The sequence below is a fragment of the Sebastes umbrosus genome, chromosome 3, assembly GCF_015220745.1.
Source record: "Sebastes umbrosus isolate fSebUmb1 chromosome 3, fSebUmb1.pri, whole genome shotgun sequence".
Classification (NCBI taxonomy): Eukaryota; Metazoa; Chordata; class Actinopteri; order Perciformes; family Sebastidae; genus Sebastes; species Sebastes umbrosus.
In genome coordinates this window covers 9,824,499-9,844,777 of record NC_051271.1, presented here as the reverse complement: position 1 = coordinate 9,844,777, position 20,279 = coordinate 9,824,499, and the positions used below count along the sequence as shown (strand labels likewise).

At 38.1% G+C, this 20,279-nt stretch overlaps 2 protein-coding genes across 3 annotated transcripts in view; both read left to right on the top strand.

The window, feature by feature from the left end:
• The first annotated feature begins 4,296 nt into the window (after positions 1–4,296).
• Positions 4,297–20,279, top strand: part of ap1m2 (adaptor related protein complex 1 subunit mu 2) — a 22,147-nt gene continuing 6,164 nt past the window's right edge. The window contains exons 1-12 of one of the 2 annotated variants that reach the window (XM_037763825.1): positions 4,300–4,549; positions 6,696–6,852; positions 6,996–7,063; positions 7,227–7,357; positions 7,449–7,596; positions 8,985–9,111; positions 9,230–9,372; positions 10,558–10,629; positions 10,879–11,037; positions 11,248–11,373; positions 11,716–11,791; positions 12,810–13,040. In XM_037763825.1, coding sequence (XP_037619753.1) covers positions 4,508–4,549; positions 6,696–6,852; positions 6,996–7,063; positions 7,227–7,357; positions 7,449–7,596; positions 8,985–9,111; positions 9,230–9,372; positions 10,558–10,629; positions 10,879–11,037; positions 11,248–11,373; positions 11,716–11,791; positions 12,810–12,835 — 1,275 coding nt within the window. In that variant the 5' untranslated portion in view covers positions 4,300–4,507 and the 3' untranslated portion in view covers positions 12,836–13,040. Of the gene's footprint in view, positions 4,550–6,695; positions 6,853–6,995; positions 7,064–7,226; positions 7,358–7,448; positions 7,597–8,984; positions 9,112–9,229; positions 9,373–10,557; positions 10,630–10,878; positions 11,038–11,247; positions 11,374–11,715; positions 11,792–12,809; positions 13,041–15,149; positions 15,157–20,279 lie in introns of those variants that run through there. The other variant, XM_037763826.1, reaches the window with a different exon arrangement.
• Positions 14,001–19,425, top strand: cdkn2d (cyclin-dependent kinase inhibitor 2D (p19, inhibits CDK4)). The gene is made up of 3 exons (XM_037763832.1): positions 14,001–14,157; positions 16,335–16,495; positions 18,471–19,425. The coding sequence occupies exons 2-3, from the start codon at positions 16,355–16,357 to the stop codon at positions 18,822–18,824; spliced, it is 495 nt and encodes a 164-aa protein (XP_037619760.1). The 5' UTR covers positions 14,001–14,157; positions 16,335–16,354; the 3' UTR covers positions 18,825–19,425.

Here is a 20,279-nt window from a genome sequence, read left to right as displayed (position 1 = left end):
AAAGAAAGTGCTTTGTTGACAACAAAATAAATATCTTTTAATTAAAATACTCTCAAGATGCACACTTGGTTTTGACTAGCAATATGGCTTAGTGGTATAAAATAATTGACTGAATGACTTTAAAACCTTGAGGGCTGGGTTTGACGTCAGTGACGGGCCCTGTTCAGGGACACGCTGAACTGCCATCAACTCATTTGACTGGGAGGCTGTGGTATGTTGTCTTTCAGGAACTGGGATCCACATTCCAGCGTGAAGGACTCCACACCCAACAGCATCACATCTGATGAAGGCCAAAGGGTGTCCGTAGTTTTGTCCATCCACTTTACTTTGAGTACTTTGTGTTTTGACATTTTTGATAAAATGCTCATTTCAACCGTTAATGGGGCTGATTGCATGTTTTGCATCACTACTAGCAGCATCATTGTTGACTGTTTTGCTATTCATAGCCTGAGTATCATTGTGTGCTGCACCCAGTAGGCAGATACACCTGAGGATCGGGTGACAAATGACACCTGTCCCCTGCTATGCTGTCTGTCATCCGTATCATCTCCTCACCTCATTATTTACATATGCTCGCCGTCTTCCTATTGGCCAGCTGGCAGCCAAAGGGTGGAGTTGCATCTCACACCATCGACTCGTAAGCAAAGGGGAGTGTCCTCGGAAAATTGACATCGGAAGGTGGAGGAGGAGGAGGGGAGGGAGGAGGCAGATGGAGGATAGATATTCCCCTGTCAGGTTACCAAACAAGGCACCAACCGGCCTGATGATAAGGTAACAACAACAGCCTGTTAGGTCTCTACCTGAGGGATCGAACAAGCTGAACCACAGCACCTCCGGCCGCAGCAGGCAGGAGGATGCAACTGATACTGTATTGCAAAACTGAGGATGATCTACTGTATCAGTGAGACGTGCTGAAAGTCATGAGCAGCTCTGTTGGGAATCCAGTATCAATTCCAAAACTAGCACTGACAGCCGTCATTGAGGAGCGTATCACAGGAAATCTCACTAATATCTCTTTCGCTCGGGGCCACCACGCTGAGCTCAACTGCTCTGACCCTGACAATATCTTTCCACTTTAAACATGATAGTCCTTACAGTACTCGGGTGACTAACCAGAGGAGGTTACAGAGTTCGTATCTGTCTTTCCCACGACACCACATATGGTCTGTGGTGGATTTAAGGTCATCTTTGTGTTCAGATGTTTTAAGAAACCCAGTTCACCTCAACTGAATAGAGATTTTGCCCCTCTGAAAGAATCTTCCTCTGGGCCTCCATTTTTATTTAATGTAATAATCCTGTTGTAGGGCTGCATGGTGGTGCGGTGGTTAGCACTGTTGCAGGTTCAAATCTGGCTTGGGGCCATTCTGTGTGGAGTTTGCATGTTCTCCCTGTGTTAGCGTGGGTTTTCTCCAGGTTCTCCTGCTTCCTCCCACAGTCCAAAGACATGCAGGTTAATTGTTGACTCTAAATTGCCCGTAGTGAGTGTGAATGTGAGCGTGAATGGTTGTCTGTCTCTCTGTGCCAGCCCTGTGATAGTCTGGCAACCTGTCCAGGGTGTGACCCGCCTTCACCCAATGTCAGCTGGGATCGGCGGTTTACAGGTAATGGCTGGATGGATGGAATCCTGTTGGAATTACTGTGGATCATCTCCAGATGTGGGACCTCGGAAATATCACTGCTGTTTAGGGCTATAACTAACAGTTATTACCATTACTGATTATTTTCTAGAGATTATTTTCTTTAAGTATCAATTAATGAGGAAAAACTGAAACTTGTCAGTTTTGCTTTAAAATGATTGAAACAATTAAGCGATTATCAAAAAAAAAGTTGACAATAATTTTATGTCAATCAACTTTCATCATTATATCTGCTGCGATACATTTTAACACCGAAACTATATTGATCGCTGGCTAATGCTCATGTCTTGAGCTAACATGACTTTCCTAAGGGAATTGTGTTAAAAATAATAATGTAGTCATGTGTTTACAGTAAAGTAATAGTAAAGGAAATCTCCCGTTTACAGTGGGTCAAAGTGCTATTCAGTTAGAGCCGCAGCAGTAAAGAAAAGAAAAGTCACGTTTTTTCGTCTTGGCTGACTTTGAAGTGTTTCCATATGTTTGTGTTGGACCTCAGCCACTATAGGGGGATCCTCTATAATCCAGATCACATGAGCCAGTGAGGGAGAGTTACACATACTACATGAGGGGAATAACGGTGATGTTTACATTAAGGTAAAGAGCTCTTCCTGTAGCTTCGGATTGATTTGGATTGTGAGGTCGACATTTAAAACCCAAATATTTATAGATAATCTTTATGGTAGTCTTATTATAGCTCATATCCTGTGTGAACACAACATATTTAAGGTGTGTTTATCGCATTTATAGCTCAGATATGGTCATGTCTCATTAGATAAACAGAGTCCAGATAAGGAGGACCAAAATATGGACAAAAAGAGTGGGATATATTGGAAAAGACTGATCTCCATCTGTTCCTCAGAGACACACACTGTGTTATTCTTAGTCACTAGTTCCTCCACAAGGATGATAAGAAGCAGGAGGGGGAAAATTGACGGAGGCTGGGATCTGGGGCATAATAGTATAATACCACACAGAGAGGCCCAAAGGCGGGGTGGGACCGCTGGTAAGACGTCGAGATCTTGTAGAGCAAGGTTTATGGCTTAAGAAATACGCCGAGCAGCATGTGATCAGTAAGTGCTTCTGCAACCCTGAGGTCAGAGGCTGCAGGTCACACACACTCAGATAAAGGTAGAGAAGAAGTGCATCGTTCATCAGATCGCTATATAAAGAGAAAACACATAATGACCTAAAGAAAAGAGTGTAGCCCATAAAGGACAAGTTTGATTTTTTTAATGAAAAATGCAGAATATGCATGAGAAGAAACAGCAATATTTCCTTTTAGGGAGGATTATTAAAGAGGGGATACGTAAAAATAATATTACTAACTGATTTTGTATTTTTCCGGGTTTTCTTATATCTATTTGGTTCATCTTATTTCACTTTAGACCATGTGGACAAACCAACTAAGGAAGTCTTTAGTGGTGTGACCAGGCGGGATCTGGTAAAACCAGAAGCTCCACTCTTGTGGATTGGCCCTCAGCCCTGTGCTGGTGGATGGGTATTTTTGTTGTGTGCTCAGTTAGTGATCTACTATAAATGTCTTTACTTACTATAATTTTAGTTACAGACTGACCTGATACAAATTTGTATTCTAAATTATCTGAAATTTGTACTTTCATGGTGAAAAAGATGTTAGTGCCTGATAAGGTACATTAATAAATGTAGTTTATCAAAATACCCTTTTTTGAGTGTTTTCTGTAAAACTGCAAAAATGTTCCCTTCAGATATTGAGGCAATGATGCCCTATGTCAGGGCCACCACACTATTATTGTGTCTCAAGGGCATTTATAACTCTGACGGATAAGTTTGCTTTATAAGGTTTTTGACAGGGTTCAGAGATGTGCACAATAATTATTATTCCAAGTCTAATTACTTGTTATATATTATTAAAAGCATTTCATATCACAAAACTTATATATGTATCTATATATATAGAATATATAGACATGAATATGAACTGTGTGTAGATACAAATTAAATTGCTACACTTTTTGACCATAAAAACACAAGCACAAAACAGGAAAACACAGATCAAACCCTCCACTTCATCACACCCACCAACATACAGTCTACAAAGTATGAACAGGATCATCACATTCAGTGCAACCTGCTACAGTAAACTTTATTTATGAGCACAGATCAGAACCAGAACCAGCTTTGTGTTTTTCTTATGGACAGATGAGAATTTATTTTGAATTTGTATTTCTTGTCTCTATATAGATGTTTATCTCTCTACTGTTTATTATATATTTTTTAATTTTTAATTTTATTTTTTTATTGTACCTCTGACATGAACAGCTTTGAATGTACATATTTTTATTGTACTTATATTTTGTTAATAAGAAAAAAATAAAAAAAGAAGTACTCAGATATTTAACTCGATTAAAAGTAGCAATACCACAGTGTAAGTTTACTCTATTACAAGTAAAAGTTCTGCATTCAACACCAAAATGGATCCAACATTGCAATCTCCATCTGAGTACTTCTTCCACCAGACACATCAACCAACATGAAGGTGATGAAGGTCAGCACACACTTGTTGTCCCTACTATGATTTGTATGTCTGTGGCGCCCTCTAGCGGATAAACTGAGCAGCACATCCTCCTCCCTCCTCCTCCTCCTCCTCCTCCTCTCCGCTCAGGTGAGCTGGTGAATGTTTTACCTGCATGTCATGACGTCACGACACCTCCAGGAAAGAGAAACGGCTCGTCCATGATCACCTCTCAGGCTGATGAGTGACTGGAGTTAAACGTTAGATGGAGATACTGAACTTAAACCAGTGAAGACTCGAGTTGACCTTTAGTTTGATACTTTAGTATCTAAAGTTTGAGCTGCTCTGCAGAGTCGAAGTGTTGTTGGGGACAAACACGATGTCTGCCTCTGCTATATTTGTGCTGGATCTGAAGGGGAAGGTAAGATTAATGATTGGAGACACAGATAGTTGCATATTTTCAGCGACACAAGTTATAAAAAAACCCTCATTTATTATTCCTTCTACTGTTTAGCTGACCTTTTCTACTGTTGCTTTAACTGTTAAACATTAATAGCGTCGTTAATAATTAATGAAGAGCACTTGCGACATTCATTATTGGCCTTTTTAACTTCCGGGATTGAGTGGAAATACAGGCTGCAGCTTTGGAAAACTGCAGAGAAAGTGCCCACCTGTATATACCTGTTAGTAGCCTTCAGTCAGGGCATTTTGTGTCACCATCTTTGTGTTGTCACAGTGCTGCAGGAAGGCACAAACACCCTTTGTAAGGAAATGTAACTTGACACACAAGCTAGTGTTACTGAGAAATGGAAGCATGCATGTGGTTTCAGGTGTGTGTGATAAAAAGGGTGTGTTAATTGTACAACAAACACATGTGGCATTTTGTTTCACTTGACCCAAGCAAGCTGCAATAAGGCTTTATTATAGGGGTGTGAGAAAATATAGAGTATAGTGATATTATGTTTTTGTTTTGTTTTTTTTAAACAGTATTTTTATTGAATTTTACATATAGACATATACATATATACACATACAGACAGACTAACAATATTATTAATTAAATTATACAATGAAATGTTTAGTCAGAATTTCAAAGAAAGAGAGACATGACATTTCATATATTTCACTTATCTAGCAAGGAAAACAAATAAAATAAAAGATAAGACAAAATAAATAAATGATATTATGTTTTGTGATACTGTATCGGTTCTCAAAAACACTGTAATGATTTTTAATGAACAGTTTACATGCAAAGATTAGGGTTGCACAATTAATTGAATATTAAAGTGGCAGTAGGCAGTATATTTTTTGGCATCATTGAGCAAAAATTCCATAATAACCTTTCAGCATATTGTAATTCAAGTGTTCTGAGAGAAAACTAGACTTCTGCACCTCGTCATGGCTCTGTTTTCAGGCTTTAAAAAGCTCTAGCCCGTGATGGGAGATTTTGACCAATCACAGGTCATTTCATTGAGAGAGAGCGTTCCTATTGGCTGTGCTCCGGCCATGTGACGGAACTTGGCGTTCCTTCACCACATTTCACAATGGCGTCACAAACGTTCTCATTTTACAGCTAAACCGTGCACTACAAGATGATTCTGAAAACATTTGAGGCGAGAAATAGGCATTAACGTAACATAATGTTGGTTCATATTTGATCAACGCTGCCTAGTTTGGCCGTTTGGTCAGAATTTGCGAGTGATTGAAAGCCGGCTCTCATAGACGGCAGCTGGACAGCGGACCTCAGATCAGCTCTGACTGCTTGTTTTGCTGGTAGCAGCAATGGAGGATACAGAGGCACATGATTTTTTTCAGGTTACCTGTTTCATGTACTACTGTCACGATATAGCGACCGTTTTATAAAAATTACGTTTTTTTAATCCTATTTGCTCCAATCTCGCCTACTTCAGCTTTATAAACGATCACAATTTTAGCATCCAACAATTAAATGAACATGATCGACTGCGATGTTGACGTTTAAAATGCCTGATCCGTTTTGGCTTCACTTTTGGGGAGCTGTCATGCGCATAGACTGTAAATATAAGAAGTGGAAGTAGTCACCGTGATGTCACCCAATTGGTTTGTGTACTGCCGTTTTGAAGTTCAACATTTTGGCTTTTGCCATCTTTGTTTTTGGCTGTCGTCATCTTGGCCGTGATAAAGGCAAATGCAGATCCCACTGGTTGCATAAAAAAAAGTAAACTCTTTTAACTCAGATTTTATGCATATGGTTGTGTGTTGTTTTCCTAAAGTTAGACTTTAAAAAATCGCTATATATATATCGCCTTGCTTACCGTATCGTAATATATCGCAATATATTGAATCATAACCTTTGTATCAGGATACGAATCGTAGACTGTTAGCAGAATTTATTGTGACAAAATGTTGATTCAAGATTTACATTGTTTCTTATAATATCTATAGGAAACTGAGTATTTTTCATGTCGCATTGGCGCACTACAAATGAGTAAAACTTGAAATCTAAAAGCTGTCTTCTTCTCTGTAACTCATAATTAGTTTAACACACAGTTGTCTGATAACCATGTGCCGTTATTCTCTCCGCTCAGGTGCTGATATGTCGGAACTACAAAGGCGATGTGGACATGGCGGAGATCGACCACTTCCTGCCTTTACTCATGCAGAATGAAGAGGAAGGGCTTCTCTGCCCTGTAATGTCACACGGCAGCATCCACTTCATGTGGATCAAACACAGCAACCTGTACCGTATCCTTTTATCCTACTGTAGTAGGATCTACTAGTTATTGAAATGTATAACATCACAGATTGTTGAATTACATACTTAAAATTAAAATGTAGGAAACTGATTTTAACTGTGTAGAGTACTCCTTGACCTGCTCTCTGCACAGTGGTGGCCACGACAAACAAGAACTCCAACGCCTCCCTCGTGTACTCATTTCTATACAAACTAGTCGAGGTGAGTCACACATACAGTGGTGACATATAATTTAAATGATTGTGTAAATATTTGTTGTACAGTTTCCAAGGATGAACTTGTATTTGTGTGAAGATGGCAGTCTGAGATAGTGATATTACAAAGTAAAACCACGGATGTAAGTGTTTTTATGCGTATTATTCAGGTGTTCACAGAGTACTTCAAAGAGCTGGAGGAGGAGAGCATTCAGGATAATTTTGTGGTTGTCTACGAGCTGCTGGATGAGCTGATGGATTTTGGATTCCCTCAGACTACCGACAGCAAGATCCTACAGGAGTGAGATATTGTATATAGTGTATACATATTATGTATATTGATGAAGAGTGTGGCGTCGAATCACAGCATCTTACAATCTCATCTCTCACAGATACATCACTCAGGAAGGTGCCAAGCTCGAGGTGGCAAAGTCCAAAGTGCCGACCACCGTCACCAACGCTGTCTCCTGGAGGTCAGAGGGTATCAAATACAAGAAGAACGAGGTCTTTATCGACGTCATCGAGTCCATCAACGTACTGGTAAGACGGGATGTAGAGCTAATTCTTATTATTTGCACGTACATTTGTCTTATGTGTGTTGCTAGAGATTACTTTTACATAGTTAAAGCTAATTTAGTTATGCCATATAGGCCATGATGGAGCAAGTACTGCATGCATTTTCTATATATTAGGTATATATTCAAGTGAAGTACTAGGATGCCTTCTTATCACAGTCTATGTTGGGATGTAACGTTTTCTTTAGTCGGTTATTAGGATCATTGTTTTATTGCTTTTGTTACACTTAATCCATTTGCTGCTAACTATCTATAGCAGTGGTGGTAGTGGAAGTACTGCAGCAAGATGTTAATAGTTTTGAATTTTCAATTAGTTTTTATTTTATTTTAGTTTTGACTTTTCAATTTCATTTTAGTTTAGTTTTGTTAAAGTGTGTTTGCTAGTTTTAGTTTGGTTTCACTTTTTCAAAAAGTTTTTTATATTTAGTACAGTAGTATTTAGCTACATATACGTACAAAATACATGGTTGAAGAACTGTGTAGGAATTGCCATAATGTGTAATATTTAATCTTCGTGCTACTTTAGTGTTTGGTGTGAAGCAATTGCGGCATATTGCCATCTCATGGACGGACAAGTCCGTTCAATTTTCTGTAGTTCAATGTCACGAGAGTTGCATGCTATCTCCTTTTTTGGGCAGTCATGTTTTATAGCTAAAAAAAATATGAATTGAAATGAATTTACCTTCATTTTTATTTTATTTTTATTAGTTTTTTAACCCGGCAATATTGTTTCACTTTAGTTTTTTCTTAAGGGGTGTAGTCTTTATTTAGTTTCACTTATCTAAAAATATTTTTCACTGCTTATTTTCATATTATTTTCAGTTTTAGTTTACTATAATAACCCTGTACTGCAGTAGCGTCTTTATGTCACAGTACAAGAAGAAGAAGAAGAAGAGGAAGTAAACTCATGCTTACTGTTTAATTTTATTGACTCAACAAGTCAGGAAAAGTAGGTTCTGTTTATTTATAGCCCCAGAGACCTCGGCACTGATTGGTAGAGAGAGCACTCGAGGCAAAATACTTTTGATTGATGTATGTGTGCGTGCTGCAAATATGGGAACTGATTTTAATAGTAGTATTTGTATTCAGTGAGATTTATTTTCCATTTTATGGATTCTTTGTATTCTGTTTCATCTTATTTTTATCCTGTCTAATCAAGTGTGTTTTTATTTTCCCTGTTTTTATGTCCATTCTGTGTCTATTTTCCCTTATTGTAAAGCACTTTATGCTGCGTTTCTTGTATGAAAGGTGCTATACAAATAACGTGTATTATTATTAATAATGAATCAGATTATTATGATTTTCAATTAATCACTATTCAGATTTATTCACCACACTGTATTATTTGTTCAGGTGAATGCCAACGGCAGTGTGATGAGCAGCGACATCGTAGGCAGCATCAAGCTGAAAACCATGCTCTCTGGGATGCCTGAACTGCGGCTGGGCCTCAATGATCGAGTGCTCTTCGCTCTCACTGGACGTACGTATAAACAGCCACAACCACATCCATCTGTTACTCCAGTTATCTAGCTGGATGTGTGGCTCATCCATCTGTTATCTTTAAATGAATGCCACTGAGTGTATTTTTTTGTGTTCAGGTGACAAGGGAAAGACGGTGGTGATGGAGGACGTGAAGTTCCACCAGTGTGTCCGTCTCTCGCGCTTCGAGAGTGATCGAACGATCTCCTTCGTTCCTCCAGACGGGGAGTCTGAACTCATGTCCTACCGCATCAATACCCACGTTAGTCCCATTCAGCACCTTGTATTCATACTAAAATGTTTATATTTGTCACTTAAACATTGCATTTGTTACATGCTTTAAACCAAAGTACTGTAAATACTTGTACATTTAGGTCAGAGTACAACAATTGCTGGTGTTGCTAGTTTCATATTTTACCTTTTAGAAATATAGATAGATAGATAGATAGAGAGATAGACACGATTTATTCATTGTACAAATGTATATGTGCACATCTGGGGGTGGCGTATCAGATGACAAGTTGTAATATGTTTTAATCATAATACATTTAGTTATCATGTAAATACATATAACTTGTATTGTCAGTGATATAAGTGATTAAGTAAATTGTTGTACTTGATCCCATTTAAGGATCAACAACTAAAGACCTCTGCATGGGCCCCCGGGTCATCTGTACCCTTTGACCCCCCCGACACCAACAATAGACAGCGGGCCTGCTAGTAGTGCAGCTCCAAAAGTTTTATTGAACCATATAGTGTTATGCATGTAAACTCACAAATTAAATTAACATATAGAAAGCACTTTTATGTTGTTCTTAAGGCTGTCAAAGTTAGCGCGATAATAACTCGTTTTAACGGCACTAGTTTCTTTAACACATTAATGCAATGGATCTTTCTGAGGTTTTAGCTCAGTTTTAAAGATAGAGTGAAGATACTGGCATCGTATGAAACTAGAAAACCAAAGGAATCCATTGGTGACAACCATGTCATACCACGAGTCTCCCCTTTACAGACGTGCCCACTTCATGATAATCACATGCAGTTTGAGGCAAGTCATAGTCAAGTCAACACACTGACAGCTGTTTTTGCCCGTTGAGCTTGAGTTTGCCATGTTATGATTTGAGCATATTTTTTATGGTAAATGCAGTACCTGTGAGGGTTTCTGGACAATATTTGTCAATGTTTTGTGTTGCTAATTGATTTCCAATAATAAATATAGGCATAAAATTTGCATAAAGCAGCATATTTGCCAACTCCCATGTTGATAAGAGTATTTAATGCTTGACAAATCTCCCTTTTAAGGTACATTTTGAACAGATAAAAAAATGTGATTAATCATGGACAATCATGATTAATTGCGATTAAATACTTTAATTGATTGACAGCCCTCGTTGTTTTAATTGTTAAATGATTTGCATGATGAAACCCTATTCTTCATCTCTTGCAGGTGAAGCCTCTGATATGGATTGAATCAGTCATAGAGAAATTCTCTCACAGCAGAGTGGAAATCATGGTTAAGGTAATGACCGACTGTATTTTTAACTACTTTGGCAACAAGCGATCGCAAGCCTTTTTTATTAATAGTTTGTGTCACTGGAGATGTGTGCTTTAGAAACTGTCAAGAAAACTGTTAAAGCGTGAAAAGCACAAGAATTGGAGCAAAAAATGATTTCTGTTGTGTTTAATATTGGTTCACTCATGCTTCTGTGACCTTTCTATACCACAAACTAGCTTTACAGTAACAGTTGTCTTGTATTTTTTGTTTTAGGCAAAGGGACAATTTAAAAAACAGTCTGTGGCAAATAATGTGGAAGTGAGGGTCCCTGTCCCCAGCGATGCCGACTCGCCCAAGTTCAAAACCAGCACAGGCAATGCTAAATATGTGCCTGAGAAGAACATGGTGGTGTGGACCATCAAGTCTTTCCCTGTAAGAAATTCACAACTCGTGTACCTCATATGCAAATACACTGACTTCAAGTTGTATTACTTTCTTTAATTTATATTGCATTGTAGTCGAAATCAAAGACTGAAACTTGTTTTGTATTTAACTCTCTGTGTCTTTCTGTTCGTCTGTTCTTCTCTCTGTATGTCTGTCTAATTTGTCTGTGTGCATCCATCCATCCATCCATCCATCCAGGGAGGTAAAGAGTTTCTAATGAGAGCTCATTTTGGTCTGCCGAGTGTGGAGAACGCTGAGCTTGAGGGCAAACCTCCCATCACCGTCAAATTTGAAATCCCATACTTCACAGTCTCAGGAATACAGGTTTGTGTGTGTTTATGCTTTAATGTCAAACAACCCAAGAAGATAGCCCGCGGTTGTTTGAGTCAAGTCCATCTGAGAGCAGAACACATTTATTCTGGATCTGAAGCCTGTCAGGGCACGGTGTATCTTGTTTATATCAACATGGAGAATTATAACGCTCTAACCATCACCTGACAGGATCACAGCTTTGCATAGGGCGTCTACAGTTTACAGATAGTCAAGTCAGGTCCTGTAAGAGCTGATATTGAGCGCTCAGACTGGAAAACTAGAATTTTAATTGCAGAGGCACATTAATGTTTTTTGCCTCAACACGTTTGTGTCTCACTCACTCTTTTTCACCAGGTGCGATATATGAAGATCATTGAGAAAAGTGGTTACCAGGCTTTGCCATGGGTCCGGTACATTACGCAGAGTGGAGGTACGTTCATATTTTTTTCCATTAGACTTCAATATGACATATAGGGTGACCAGATCCCCAACAAACCAAATGTGGGACAAAGAGTATGTTTGTGTGGGACAATGTGGGACACGTTACCCAGATTGAGAGGTAGTTTACAATTTTGATATACTCTATCTAACTTAAATAATAAACATTTCTATTCTGCCCCTTATCTTGTAACATCTCTGTGCTTTGCCCGAATGCATCCATTGATCGGCACATCTTTTTTTGAGCCGCACGTTTCTTGTGAGACTCACAAGAACTGTGACGCTGTCATGTCATATTCCCCCCGTGTGAAATTGAAAAATAACTGTCAAATTTCACAAAAAACTCTGAAAATCGCCTTCCAACAGCTTATAAGTAAGGGATAATGTACAGCAAACCGGTCCGCGTCGGGGTGCAACATTGCCCTGTCTGGGTTTCTTTCACAACAATGACCCGCTAGCTGTATATTATCCCACTTATTACACGGCTACTTACTTAAGAAATCAATAATTTGACACAAAAACGGTCCGCCAGAGTCCGACATCAGAACTGCGCCGATAGCAACGGTCTGCTATAAAGAAATAACAAACCGTATAACGCCGTGATTGACCAATCAGAATAGAGTATTCAACACAGCCGTGTAATAAATACTTATAAGTAGTTTCAGTAGTTTTTGTTGTGGCTGCTCTTCCTTTTCTTTGTGGTAGTTTCCATCATATTCCGCCTGAATCTGCGCAGAGGTCACTCGCAATTTTCTCCGTTGAGCATAGCGTAGCAAAGACGGTGAAATGTTAACCTGCACTTGACCCCACGTGTGCGCAGTTTGACAGCAAACACAACGTCCGTTACGGACATGTGCAATAACACGTTGGTCACTTTTGTCTGAGTTGAACACGTGCAATGTAAATCTACTTTACATTGCATGTGTTCAACTCAGACAGAGGAGATGTGGAATGACGAAATTGAATTACATTTAACTTTTCTAATGTCTCCTTATTCTCTTTGTATATAGACTACCAGCTGAGGACCAATGTGTAAGGGATTACTGTATTCCTCACTTCCAGGACGTCTAGAGGAACATCAATACTGATCACTTTAACTGGACTGAAATGTCTTTAAATTTCACCTGCTCTATTTAATGTCAGCAATCTTGTTTTATGAAATCTGTGTGCAGATTGATTTTTAATGTTTATATTGTAGGACCACTGCAAATTATTTAATTAAATGATTCCTTTAAAACAAATTGCCATCAGTAACCTTTGTATATGTGTTGTGTTTTCTCTTGAGTTTGTTGCACCATACAAGGGCTGATTTTGTCCCCATACTGTAGTCCAGCATTGTGCAATCACAGTCACTAAAATTCCGCCTAAAAATTAAAAAAAACTTACACCCGCCTTTTTTTCCTACACTCGCCTCTGGATAAAATACAACCACAGGTTGTAAACAGGAATTCTTTTTTTATAGGCCTGTTTTTATTAAACAGGCTGCAAATTATTTAATTAAATTATTCCTTTAAAACAAATTGTCATTATTAACCTTTGTATTATGTGTTTTGCATTTTGTTTTCTCTTGAGTTTGCAGCACCACACAAGGGCTGATTTTATCCCCATACTGTAGTCATGCATTGCGCAATCATAGTCACTAAAATTCCGCCTAAAAATTAAAAACTTACACCCGCCTTTTTTTCCTACACTTTGCCTCTGGAGAAAATACAACCAAAGGTTGTAAAAAGGAATTATTTTTTTATTTTATATTTTTTTTTTTTTGCAAATTATTTAATTAAATCATTCCTTTAAATCAATTTGTCATCAGTAACCTTTGTATATTGTTTTCTCTTGAGTTTGCAGCACCACACAAGGGCTGATTTTTATCCCCATACTGTAGTCCTGCATTATGCAATCACAGTCACTAAAATTCCGCCTAAAAATTAAAAACTTACACCCGCCTTTTTTCCTACACTCTGCCTCTGGAGAGAAAATACAACCACAAGGTCACAGAAATGTGAATGAACTGCCTTTTGAAGACATCAGCGAATTACGAATCGCCCGCTTTCTTCGCTCCGCGTTCTGATTGGTCGGACTCTCGCTGTTACCACAGTGATAGTGTAGTAACCGAGTTCTAACCCCGCCTCTTTTTACCATATATGGAAGAGCGACACCCACTAGGCGCACTGTGATTGGTCCGTTTGGTTGCTCTCTCCAGTGTTTGTATATTTCCAGCCTGGAGACGCCGCTAGTGGAGATCTCAGCGCGCAAATGTGTTTTCTAATGTTGATAAACTACTTTATTTAAAAAGTACTGGTCTAAAGAGAAAAAGCGGGACAGGGAAATCATTGTGTGGATCTTAAGGAACCGAAGAAGGTATGTTTTAAAAGCTCTACTAGTTTAAAACTGTCAATTTGCTGTGTATTTTTAGTGTTAGCATGTTAGCTTGGATGCTAACTGTTTGTACTGTTTCTCTCTCTAACACAACATGTTACTGCAGAGTTTGACTAAACGAACGACTTGTAAAAACGACCTGATGTAACATTACTCCTAACACTGTCTGGATAACATGTTTTCAACTGGGAACTGAAGCTAAATGTGAGCTATCTGCTGTAGAAACAGTTAACTAGCTGCTGTAGTAAGGCAAGGCAGCTTTATCTGTGTAGCACATTTCAGCAACAGGGCAATTCAAAGTGCTTCACATAAACATTCAAGATCATTGTGCAAAAGAACATAAAGACATAATTAAAACAGTTATAAAAACATTAAAGATTAGAAAATAAAAACAAGCTAAAAATAAAAGCTATAGGATAGAGTATAACACAAGAGTAAAAGCTCTAGTGCAGTATAAGATCATTATCTGGTTTAATAAAAGGCAGCAGCAAACAGGAAAGTTTTAAGCTTTGATTTAAAAGAGTTGGAGTTGGTCCTCCAGGTTTCTGGGAGCTTGTTCCAGATATTTGATGCATAAAAACTGAACTCTGCTTCTGCATGTTTAGTTTTGACATTAAGCAGACCTGATCCAGATGACCTGAGAGGTCTGGATGGTTCATAACACAGCAGAAGATCAGAAATGTATTTTGGCCCTAAACCATTTAGTGCTTTGTAAACCAGCAGCAGTATTTTGAAATCAATTCTCTTGAGAGGCAGGGAGCCAGTGTAGAGACCTCAGAACTGGACTGATGTGATCCACTTTCTTGGTCTTAGTGAGGACTCTGAGAGACAGGGAGCCAGTGTAGAGACCTCAGAACTGGACTGATATGATCCACTTTCTTGGTCTTGGTGAGGACTCTAGCAGCAGCAGGTTCTGAATCAGCTGCAGCTGTCTGATCCATTTTTTAGGAAGACCAGTAAAGACACAGTTACAGTAGGCAAGTCGGCTGAAGATAAATGCATGGACTAGTTTTTCCAAATCCTGCTGAGACATCAGTCCTCTAATTATTATATTATTTAGTAACATTAGCTAGCTAGTTAAGAAGTTGCTTACATTGCAGTTTTACTCCCACAACCTCCTCCCCCCTCAGCAAGAAAGTACATCTGTCTTGGACACATGCAACCACTGACTGACTGATACTACACTGCTATTAGCTTGATCATCTTCTTTTGTGTATTTGTTTCATTTGTCTTAATACTACAGTATATGTGGCATGTAGAACTGATCACACCACTCCAGTACTTCAGTCCCTACACTGGCTCCCAGTAAGTCACAGAATTGACTTTAAAACACGACTGCTTGTTTACAAATCACTAAAGGGGGAAGGTCCAAATTACCTCTCAGATATGCTACAGCAGTACACACCTACTAGACCTCTAAGGTCACTGGGGAAAAAATCTATTAGTAGTACCCAAGGTCAGAAGCAAAACATGGTGAGGCTGCTTTTAGCTGCTACGCTGCTCAACTGTGGAACAAACTTCCAGATGAGATCAAAGATGCACCAACAGTGGCCACTTTCAAATCTAGACTCAAGACCAAACTGTTCTCTGATGCTTTTTTTTTAATTGATCAAATGCTGCACTTTACTGCCTTTTGATTGTTTTTATTATCCTTTTAATTTTTTTCTTTTAACTTATACTTTTATTCATTTTTATCTTATGCACTCTGTGCTCTTTTATCTTGCTTTTATATATGTAAAGCACTTTGAATTGCCTTTGTGTATGAAATGTGCTATATAAATAAACTTGCCTTGCCTTGCCTTGTAGTCTATAGGAAAAAAAAATATTGTTTGCTATAGACAATTGTGGTGTCTGTGCATTGTGATTATAAGAATTTACAATATGCCTACTGTCCTCTCTTACTGTCTGGCTATCCTCCAGACTAGGTAATTCATCCTTAAGCCCTTGACCCTGCACAAGCATCAAATAAAATATCATTGCTCTCATTGATTGCAGTTCCTAATTACACTTTTAAAAAACAATAGATGTCCTTAGACAAGTCTTAAGAGTCTACTATGTTGCGTCTTTACTGTCCATCACACTGTTGTTGGCAGCAATGAGGAGCCCTGTGGGTTGAGTTTCGGTGTAACTTGTTGTTGTACATCTCTCCTACTGAACAGGCAGAAAGAGAGAGACTATAATGGTCCTTAGTCAGATGGATGCCGGTAAAGCATTGACGGCGGCTGCAGCCAAAGGGAGTACGAGCGAGGTGCAGAGGATCCTGGAGGAATGCAGAGTGCATCCGGATACCCTCAATGAATTTGGCAGGACTGCGCTACAGGTGAGGACCAAACAACCCCCCAGAAATGTTGATAAATGTTTCATATTTTTTCGGAGGTATTAACTGCATATACTGTAGGAATACTTTAATCCCCGGTGGTGCTTCGGTTACATCTCCTTTTCCTCTTGACATACATATGGCTGCCTTGTTTTTCCTCTCAACCAGCGTTATAAATATGTTATAGCACTGTGTATTAAGACTGTTTTTTTATATTAGAGTATATATTATAGAAAAGAAAAGAAACTACTTAATAGGATAATAATAATATAATATAATAATAACAAAAATAATAATAATACAAAAGGCAGAAATTTGTCTTTGGTTCCCATGTGCAAAAACTGCTTATAAAAGAGCACATTAGGACAACATATCACATCCAGACAGATCACATTAAAACATAAAAACACAATACACTAATAGAAGCTATATTAAAACGGAGCCACAGGTATCCAGGACTGAATCTAGGTTGAATAAATAGATATAAAGTGCTGTGTGCTGAGGTAGCAGGATGGCTTCAGAAAGTGGCTGTCCTTACATATTAAGATATTAAGATTTTTTTATATATGTATTCCTTTGCACAGTAGTACCCTGGAAACTATGGTACACTCCTGCAAAATGTAGGTTTTGACTTGCTAGAAGTGATTGAAAAATAGTATATGCTCTTAGTTGCCAAGTTATTTAGTGCACGTTAAACTAATGACAGTCTAATACAACAACCTTGTTTGAAAGGTAAATTCTACCTTCATGAAGGTTATAATGTTCACTTTTAGTTTATAAACTGTTTAAGAGAGGTGTTGACCTTTTTGTGGTGTTTTTTAGAGGCCGTACTTTGTGGTGCTGTCTAACTATGTTGTTATACTGAGAATGCCTCTTGTCTACTCTATTTATATAAATGAGAGCAGACTAAATAGTAAGCTCAACAATTGTTGTTGTTCTCTATCATTTAGTCTGTGGATTTTCTTTTGAAAATTTGGTCTATAAAATGTCAGAAATAGAGAATTTTAATGTAATTTCCCAGACCTCAAGGTGACGTATTCAAATAGTTTGTTTTGTCCAACCAACAGTCTAAAACCCAAAGATATTTAATTAACAATAAAGTGGCAACTGATTGTATTTAAATGACTGTTGCAGTATTTTATTTTGAAGAAGATTAGTTATACACACTTCATGTAGGTGCAAGGCTATCAGAACAGCATCAGTAAAGAAAAAGGAAACACTTGCACACTACTTCATGCCACAGTATTTTTATTGACTACGTTTCGATCCTGCTTGGATCTTCAAGGTCAAAATGTTTGTATCAAACATGTTATTTTATCTCATATTCATCATCTCATATATCAGAAAATCCATCACCTACAAAAATATGACATTACATTGAGGTAGAGGAAAAAAAGGAAAATAAATATTTAATACTTGTACGATAAATTGTATTTAAAACACCCTTCTAAATGAGTTATCTATATCAAATCCTAATATGGAAAAAAGACACACCTGTTTTTAAATGTAAGTGATGAATTTTCTGATATATGAGATGATGAATATGACATAAAATAACATGTTTGATATTTAGAAGCATATTAGAAGTATAGCTTTTGTATTATTGTTTATATGTACTTTATCAAATTGTGAATTGTTTGTGGATGTTTTTATCACGCTGGTGTTTTGGATGAACTACACCTGCCATCATAGAGCTTGTTTTTCGAAACGTAGTCAATAAAAATATTGTGGCATGGAGTTGTGTTTTGTATTCGCTTTAACACTTTACACACAGTTACTGTATTTCATTTATTTATTGGATTCTTTGGCAGGTCCCACTTTACAGATTTTCTTGGAAGTGATTTTCAGGGCTAAAATTGAGCATTTAGTGATCTCTGGGGATTCTTGACATGAAACTGTATTTGAGAGAATCTAGTCACAACTTGCCATTTTAATTTACTGTGCGCTCTCCTCCCTTCTCCTCTGATATCTCCGTCAGGTGATGATGATGGGGAACTCCAAGATCGCCGGTTTGCTGTTGGAAAAAGGAGCAGACCCCAACGTCCAGGACAAACATGGGATAGCGCCCGTCCATGACGCAGCCCGAACAGGATTCCCGGACACTCTGCAGGTTCTGGTGGAGTACGGCGCTTCGGTAAACATCCCGGACCAGAGGGGCGCCCTGCCTATCCACATTGCCATCCGCGAAGGCCACCGGGATGTTGTGGAGTTCTTGGCACCGCGGTCCGACCTGAAGCACGCCAACATCAGCGGTCAGACGGCGATAGACATGGCCCGAGCTTCAGGTGTGCCTGATATGATTGACTTGCTTTTCGCTCACATTCATAGTTAGTCAGAAGTCTGGGTGCCTGGTGCCTTCTGGATCACCCTAACCTAACTTTGTTTTTGCTTCAAACCTGGTGACTTGAATTCATTGCTGTGTAAAGGATTATTTTGTTTGTTAATAGTGGCTCAGCATTAATATGTGACACAGGACATATCGTCCTGGCAGCTTATTTTCAGTGGATGGGTGGCTATATACAGTAGACACCTCTTTTGCACAGTGCAATTTAGGCACCTTATATATCTGTTTTCCCTATTAATTGGGAGTGCACATTTGTAGATAGTTTCCCCAGTGTTTTGTAATTATTGCATTATTTCCATTGTGAAACAGTTGATACCTTATATGTGTTTTTAAACACTTTTACAAAACTTGACATGGTGCACCCTGATTGCTTTTCATAGTTTTGTTTCTCTTAATTAGATGTACTTAGACTTTGAATTTACTCTTATTTATTGTTGGAATAGGACTGAATATTCCCGTGACTTTGTATATAGCAACATTTATTGTGATTTGTTGAAATGTTATTTATATAAATCATTTTAAAGCAAAAGTGAGATTATTCACTTTACTATTTGAAGAAGAAAACACAAAATAAAGTGTTGAACTTGAAGTCTTGAAGTCATAGTTTTCATTTTAAACCGTGTTTTGATTTAGGTACCATGGAGTTGGCGAGACAATCAGGTAAACTCCAGGCTGATGCTACTATTGAGGGTACTAGGGTCTGTTTGTTTCTGGGATTTGGGGGCTATAACAATCTGCGTTTACATATGATGTTAAAAAAATTGAAATTAGACTTTCTGGTAAAAAGAAAAAGTTTTTTCTTTTCCACATAATTTTTTTCCTCACAGTGTGTAGAAGGCTTTGAAACAGCATTTAATCCATCATGTTGGCCAGTGTTTCCCAACCCCACAAAGGGGTCACAAGGTGATTATAATTAATGAGACAAGAAAGATGACAAAACAATATTCTGCAACATTAATTCATGTTTTTTTCTTTCTGACTTCTCTTTATTTTGCACTTCTTCTTGTGAAATACTGTAAAGTTTTCCCTCCTCTGGCCTATAATAATCATTTAAATGTAAATAATGAAGCTGAACTGCTCACAACTCTTTGACGTATGCAACAAGGGGCTTCATTTTTTTGTATTTTTAAATCTTTGCAAAGTTTAAAGTTAAAAGTACTTTTCAGCAATGAGAAATTCTATTGAAGCATAAAATAAAATCCATTTATGATAGTTTGGCCTTTGTTAAACCACATTAACAACATTTCCCTTTACATTCTGAATAATCTAATCGACTCTACTTTAAGAGACACAACAGTGTGCTTTCTGTACTTTAACTACATGCATCGTCAAGTGTTGAGCACTTCTCCAAGGTGACTCATCAAGGACATTTATAATAACGGCACACTGGAATGCACCGCACAATGAAAACCCTCTCAAAGGTCATGCAGATAGCTGGATAGA

Excerpts from the sequence above, each read along its gene's own strand:
- cdkn2d (XM_037763832.1), top strand. The coding sequence starts at position 16,355 with ATGGTCCTTAGTCAGATGGATGCCGGTAAAGCATTGACGGCGGCTGCA. Across the intron at positions 16,496-18,470 it reads TTGGCAGGACTGCGCTACAG|GTGATGATGATGGGGAACTC; the intron begins GTGAGGACCAAA and ends TATCTCCGTCAG.